Below are 7353 nucleotides of genomic sequence, written 5' to 3'. Positions count from 1 at the left end.
CCACACATTCCTGTCTCTGCTTTATCCCTGTGGTAATTGTTTAGATAGTGGGCTCCATCCTAGACACGGCTGTGCAAGTGACAGTCAGGCCGCCATCTTCATTAGCTACTGTGTTAACGTGGAGTAGAGCCCACAGTCTTTCCGAGCATCACTGTCCACACAGATGAAATGAAGCCGTGCAAGCCAATAAGGAAGGAGTTTTGCAAGATGTCGAACATCATGAGGTGTGTGTGTGTGTGTGTGTGTGTGTGTGTGTGTGTGTGTTTAGGGGACACAGAGGCTGCTGAGTTTATGCCAGGTCTCTGATCACTTGCACAATAAGTTGACATGTTGTTCTCACTGCTGCTCCAGCCTTGGCACACAGGGGACACAAAAGGAAAATCATGGCTTAGAGAATAAAATGCTAGCCAAAGGGACTTCTTATTCTTGTGAGTTTTTAGGGGCATTTCAAACGAGGGAGGTTAGAGCTCGGAAGACCTGCCTCTCATCGTCCAGATTCTGGCAGAAGGGGACAGGGAAAAGCAGGGACGAGGCCCTGCATCTTGGTTACACACACTGGCTGAGGCCCCTGTGATCTGAACCTGCTAGGGCGCTGGCGGGGTGTAGGAAACCAGAGGCACCGGCAGAGGGCGCCGGGTAGCTGCTGAGAGTGCGGTGCCGTGTTTGGGGTGCTTGTGGGGCGCGGGTCACGGGCTGCACTCGTGAGTTGACCGCAGAAGCGCCTTGGCGGGCGGAGCGCGGAGAGCAGAGCGAGCCGCACGGGAGAGGGCGCAGGGTTGGCGGAGTCGGGGAGCGTGGTCTCCCAGATTGGTGAGCACTCTCGTCCTGGGGCTTCCTGTACCCCTGCTGCGGGGCACTCAGTGACAGCTCAGCGACGTGGGCAGTGTCCAGGACTAGCAGGGCGTGGGTGTGGGTAGGGTCAGCTCTGACCCCGAGCTTTGGGTGGAACTTGGGGTTGACCGGGAGAGGCGCTGAATGAGAGTTTGGTTTACTTGATTTGAGCATCAGGATTTGTCCCTCAGGTTCTGTCTTGTGCCAGGGTTTCCCCCCCCCCCCGGGGGGGGGCAGGTAGCCAGAGAGGGCACAGCGATTAGGTAGGCGTCCCACACCCCTGCTCCAGCTGTGCCTTCAGTGAACCACGTGTGGCTGTCGCCCGCCACTCTGCCTGTCAAGCTCAGCCCACCACCAGGGCCGGGAGGGGACGCGGAGGCGGGGTGGGCTGTGCGCCGCTGGAACCCGCCGGCCGGTGCCCTCGCTCGCTCGAGCTGTTGTGCTTGCCTGGAGCTCCTGCCACTGCTGACAGGGAGCGAGCGGGTGGCGCCACAGGGAGGCTCAGGGTCCTGCCCTAAGAACGAGGAGCCAAAGGGGAGCCCAGAGCCGGGCTTCCTCAGACAGGACAGAAAGCTGTTCCAGTGACTAGTCCTGGAGGTTCCTCTCCCAAGGAAGCTCCGAGAACCCTCCTGGGGGCGGGGGCAGCAATCTGTAGGTGGGCAAGGTAGCAGGAGGGGCGCCGCTTCCCTGGCACCTGGCCTGAGATTCCTTTTCCAAACCATCCCAGAGAATTTTCTGCACGAGGAGGGGGAACTCTTGCTCTGCTGGAGGGCAGCTCCAGGGGTTTTGGGAGAAGTGACTCTAAAGCAAGGTAGGTGTCTTGATGGACTTGTCCAGGGGGGATGGACTGAGATTTTGTGTAGCCAAATAGGAGGTCTGCACAGAGTATTGGTGAACGACTTTGTGTTTCCCTTTGCTTTTTAGGACATTTGGAGAGATGTGGTGCCAGGGGCTTGAAGGAGAAATGCATGTATTTTAGGCTGTGTCTCAGAAGAAGAGGCAGCATCCCTGAAAAGTGACTGAAATTGACCAGGAAGAGGCCCCAGATTCTTAGAGTATGCTTAAAAGCCTATGTACTCCTTAGGGAATCTAGGGACCAGCCGATACCAGGGAACAGCGACCTGGAGCACTGAACCCAGAAGACAGGTGGAAAGCAAGCGGGTCTTCTTCCTGGTATGGCTTGGATTGCTACGGAGATGCTCCTGATGGAACACCATTGTGCTTTTGTCCAGACAGCAACTGGGGCTGGAGAAGGGGCTGGGTGGTGAGTGATTGGGGGAAGTTTGGCTAAGCCTGGCCAAGAACGCGAGGGCTAAGCCACCGGAAGTGCTTTCCTTTTGGAAGATGGCTCCTAACACTTCTACCATGGATGAGACCGGCCTGCCAGTGGAGAGGGACTTCTCCTTTCGCATCCTCACGGCCTGTTTTCTGTCCCTGCTTATCCTGTCCACTCTCTTGGGGAATACCCTCGTCTGTGCCGCTGTCATCAGGTTTCGACACCTGCGGTCCAAGGTGACCAACTTCTTTGTCATCTCTTTAGCTGTGTCAGATCTCTTGGTGGCTGTCTTGGTCATGCCCTGGAAAGCTGTGGCTGAGATTGCTGGCTTTTGGCCCTTTGGGTCCTTTTGTAACATTTGGGTAGCCTTTGACATCATGTGCTCCACGGCATCCATCCTTAACCTCTGTGTGATCAGCGTGGACAGGTATTGGGCTATCTCCAGCCCTTTCCAGTATGAGAGGAAGATGACTCCGAAGGCAGCCTTCATCCTGATTAGCGTAGCATGGACTTTGTCTGTTCTCATATCCTTCATTCCAGTGCAGCTAAGCTGGCACAAGGCAAAACCTACATGGCCCTTGGATGGCAATTTTACGTTCCTGGAAGATGCCGAGGATGACAACTGTGACACAAGGTTGAGCAGGACATACGCCATTTCATCCTCCCTCATAAGCTTTTACATCCCCGTAGCCATTATGATCGTCACCTACACCAGTATCTACAGGATTGCCCAGAAGCAAATTCGGCGCATCTCAGCTTTGGAGAGGGCAGCGGTCCATGCCAAGAACTGCCAGACCACCACAGGTAATGGAAACCCTGTCGAATGCTCCCAATCAGAAAGTTCCTTTAAGATGTCCTTTAAGAGGGAGACAAAAGTCCTGAAGACACTGTCTGTGATCATGGGGGTATTCGTGTGCTGCTGGCTCCCTTTCTTCATTTCGAACTGTATGGTGCCCTTCTGTGGCTCTGAGGAGACCCAGCCATTCTGCATTGATTCCATCACCTTCGATGTATTTGTGTGGTTTGGCTGGGCGAATTCCTCCCTGAACCCCATTATTTATGCTTTTAATGCCGATTTTCAGAAGGCATTCTCGACCCTCTTAGGATGCTATAGGCTCTGCCCTACAACGAATAATGCCATAGAGACTGTAAGCATCAACAACAACGGGGCCGTGATGTTTTCCAGCCACCATGAGCCCCGAGGCTCCATCTCCAAGGACTGTAATCTGGTTTACCTGATCCCTCATGCTGTGGGCTCCTCTGAGGACCTGAAGAGGGAGGAGGCTGGTGGCATATCTAAGCCACTGGAGAAGCTGTCCCCGGCCTTATCGGTCATATTGGACTATGACACCGATGTCTCTCTAGAAAAGATCCAACCCGTTACACACAGCGGACAGCATTCAACCTGAATATTGGGTTCTCATCTCTGAAGCTACGAGTTCTCTAGGGCTTGCTGTTAAGAAATTAACACGAGACCCCTCTGCTGCTTTTGGACAATTACAGAGCTTCTCCAACTCACTGACTCCAGTGTATTCTCTAGCCACAAGGGAAATGACTTTGGCTCTGAAATCCTTTTTGAAGCATTATCTTAGGACACTATATATATATATATATATATTTAAAAAAGAATAGGGCCAAAAGTCAACTGTAAACAGCTTCACTTAAAAATCAAACTTTCCAGGAAGGAAGTGTGAGAGTTGTTTGCTGTATCCAAACAGGTGCTAAAACTGTCCAAGCAGTTTTCAGATTGTAAAGGTAGGTGCATGCCTTTGTTAATTAACTTCTCCAACAATAATTGAGCCTTACAGCAAAAGTGGGATTTCTTTTTTTTTTCTTTCTTTCTCAGAATTGACAGATGCATTGTTGATAACGGTTTTATTTATTTATTTATTGTATTATATGGATATTTTAAATTTATCATAGTGAACCTATATTTAGCTTATTTAATAGACCGAACCAATGTTAAATCGGAGACTGAACTGTCCATTGTACTAGCACTTCATGAGCCAATGAAACCGTACACATAGACTGAGATTCTGAGCTGGGAATGGCTTCTGGGAAGACAGCAAAGGCTGATGTGGTGGTTCCTTAACTCAACACAGACACAAATAAACACAAGGTGAGAAGTGACTAACACTACCAATGCTCTGCCCCCTAAAAAGATTTTGGAAAGATCTGTTTTTTAAAAAAGAAGCTACTATTGTGTTCTGAATGTTTTAAATGGCAGAGGCTTTCCCCGAGGCGAATTTGCACTTCTGTAAATATCTCTGTACAAGCCAGCTCAAGACGAAATACAACTTTAGATTTCTGTCTGAATGTCGAGGAAGAGCATATGCCACTTTGTATTTATGTAAAATAATTGGCCCTCCCTGTCATTTCTCATTTCATGCTTGAAATAGCTTTCTGAAACAAGCAAATGACTGTCCAGGATTAAGATGTGCAGTGAGGTGAATGAGCTGTAAAGTCACAGGTCACAGCAGCCCCTCCGATAGTTGGGCTCATTGCTGGCTCTTCATCTGCCCAGGTCTAACCAAGTTGGCTGCTCAAGGGGCTACTTTTGTAGTGCTTTAATCCGAATTTAGTATCCTCTCTTAAAAAAAAAGCTCTTTAATGTTAGTGGTAAACTAGCTAATGAATGGTGCGTCATTGTCGAAGTATACACTTCTGTTGTTGGTGGGGGGGGGGATAGAAGAACCCCTTCCCGGTGTGTGTTGAGCATCACAAAGCCATCAGCATCACTAGTCACAAATGCTACTTTTTTTTCCCCTGTGGTTTTGAATCTAGTTTCCAAGTCATAGCCTGGACTGCAAAAAGTACCATCAAGTCCCCTCGGGTGGGGGCATTGCAACAGTGTTTCTTTTGTTGTTTGAAATGTTTACAAGGTGTTCTTTGGAAGCAGTTGCCACATGTGCATAGAACTGAAGGAAAGACTGACTGGCTTGCTAACAGTATCTCCTGCAGGGGTCTGTGTTACGTACTGTGAATGTTTTCTCAGCTCTACCGCTTGTATGCTTTCTTACATAAAATAAAATTATTTTGTGAATTCAAATCAACCCCAAATGGAGCTCTGTTGCATTTGTTAAACCCATTTTAAAAGCTAGACTGTTTCAGGTAGACAGCTAAGAAACGGGGAGAGCATCTTCGGATATCCCCTCCTCTAAGATAGGGATTTCTCTCCTATGTGCCCTTGGTTGCTTTAGAATGTTTATGTGGAAAACATTGCCACACATGTTTCTTATATTTTAACTGTGTTCTAAGAAGAAGAAACCTTTGTTCACTTGAAAAATTATTCTGCTTCTCTCTCTGTTTTTCAGATTTGAAGATGTTCTCATTTTTAGCTCTTTCTTTTTAAGAGATTATTTGTAAATGGAATAAAAATTTTAGAAAGGACTGTCTTGCTCTGAGTGGCTGTAGTTTTGTAGTTGAGGGCAACCACCATGCATGCTAGTGACGCTTATTTCAAAACAACTTAGAAATGATCTATTCTAAAGAAAACATGGCTTGTGACCCTGGGATCACCGTGACGATTAGCAGGGGCACTCTCAGGTTCTGCCAGTGCTACTTGCCAGCTAACCCAAGGAAGGGAAAGGGCCCAGCTGCTGGTGATGTAGAAAGTAAGGGGTTAAGTTTATAGTCTGGAACACTACACAGCAGATGGCATCTCTTTAGAGTCCCACTTGCATCTCCCAGGCCCTGGCATTCAGCGAACACATCTGGAGTGAGTTCTAGGAAAAACCCTGTGCCTTTTCTTCAAATCTCATGGCTCCTGGATGCCTTGCTCCCTTGGAGGCTCAACGTTAGGTTCAACTCAGAAGCTCAGACAGCCACAGGCTACAGTGCTCAGGCAAGGCTGTCACTGTGGAGTCAATGAAATCTGACATAGGAGTGTCCCTTCAATAGTGCATTTAGAAGTGATTTTGAATAATTGTAAAATTCAGCACACCTTGAACAAGATTGTGCTCCGGGTTTCTCTGATTCTGGATCGACTTAGGCCATCTAAAGAATGCTAATTCTGAGAAGTATAAAAGCAAGACCTGTGGTAAGACTGATATTTCGTTTTTTTAACTCCAGTCAGGGGTTGTAATAATGTCCTATATATGTGAAATACTTAACTGAGATGGAGACCATTTCAGATTTTCTGTTTCTTCCTCATGAAAAAAAAAAGCTGCCTTCATTAAATGTACACATAATAACAGGCATGACAGGAAGGAGGCCTGAGCTCAGGGCTGGGGAATGAACCAGAAGTTCCCACAGCCCAGCTGCTGGCTTCTCCTGAGACCTAAGCAAGTATTACTGTGAGTCCCACTTGAGTGTGTCCATCAGTGGGAGGGGCGGAGCTTCTGCTTAGGTTTTGTCAGGAAAGGCTCAGCCTAGCACCAGGTCAGTGTGCAATCGGCTTCAGAGACTTCCTGAGTTCTTCATTGTCTTTGGGGACTCCGTGTGACCTCAGGCCAGGCATGCACCAGTGTTTCTTCCCACTTCCACTGTCTATCCGAAGCCCTCTGCAGAGAGTACAGGGTCCTCTTTCAATAAAAGTGAGCATAAATGGGTATATTTACTTCTCTGAGCCCAGTGCCCTTTTTGGGAGACGAGGCTCATTGTGCAGGTTGTCTGAGGGTGGGAATGAAGCAGTGTGTGAGAGCCTGGGATACTGTCTCATAGCATTGACCTTTAGTATAAATGGATCTGCCATTTGTGTTTTTTAATGGAATGTAATTAATTTTCAGCATACACTTGGTTGGGGGTCCTCTTTTGCTGCAGCTATTCACCCTTACAGTAACAAGTGACATTTTATGTCTTCCTGGTTATGAAAATTGCCTTAAGCTGCCACTACACGATGATCAAATCTGCACAAAACATTTTAATCCACCAAATCTCCTTATCTTGGAGAATTTGTTTCAGGAATCATAAGCCAGTGACTTACCTCGTCTGGGCTAGTAAATGTATACTTGTTTGTTTGTGTGGCTGATATACAGAGGTCATTTGAAGGAAGCAGCATGGTGGGTCACAAGATTGTGACACTTGGTAGATATGATGTAGCTGTACAGATTTGTTTGAAGTCCCTACATAGGAAACATGACCTGTTTATTTGCCAGAGGACTCAGGGCACAGCATGTCACAGCACAGACATACCACTAAGGTTTCTGCCTGGCTGTTTGTCACATCGATGTTCATGGGATACACAGATTTATAGCAGTAGTAGCATTTGGACTGTAAGCTGTTCAAGATTTGGGACTTGTAATTTA

At 47.8% G+C, this 7353-nt stretch overlaps 1 protein-coding gene across 3 annotated transcripts; it reads left to right on the top strand.

Moving 5' to 3' along the window:
• Positions 1 to 712: 712 nt before the first annotated feature.
• Positions 713 to 5167, top strand: Drd1 (dopamine receptor D1). 3 transcript variants are annotated; one of them, XM_021180827.1, is made up of 2 exons: positions 713 to 810; positions 1756 to 5167. In XM_021180827.1, exon 2 carries the CDS (start codon positions 2176 to 2178, stop codon positions 3514 to 3516), a length of 1341 nt encoding a protein of 446 aa, XP_021036486.1. In that variant the 5' UTR covers positions 713 to 810; positions 1756 to 2175; the 3' UTR covers positions 3517 to 5167. The 3 variants fall into 3 exon arrangements, with proteins under 3 accessions (XP_021036486.1, XP_021036487.1, XP_029340840.1); XM_021180828.2 differs by lacking the exon at positions 713 to 810 and adding an exon at positions 1142 to 1642; XM_029484980.1 differs by lacking the exon at positions 713 to 810 and adding an exon at positions 1142 to 1642 and having other exon boundaries at positions 1916 to 4793.
• The last annotated feature ends 2186 nt before the right edge of the window (positions 5168 to 7353 follow it).

The sequence above is a fragment of the Mus caroli genome, chromosome 13 (assembly GCF_900094665.2).
Source record: "Mus caroli chromosome 13, CAROLI_EIJ_v1.1, whole genome shotgun sequence".
In the NCBI taxonomy this organism is placed as follows: domain Eukaryota; kingdom Metazoa; phylum Chordata; class Mammalia; order Rodentia; family Muridae; genus Mus; species Mus caroli.
The sequence above is the reverse complement of the archived record's forward strand: the minus strand, read 5'-3'. Positions and strand labels throughout refer to the sequence as shown.

Coding starts and splice junctions, on each gene's coding strand:
- Drd1 (XM_021180827.1), top strand. CDS start 2,176: ATGGCTCCTAACACTTCTACCATGGATGAGACCGGCCTGCCAGTGGAG.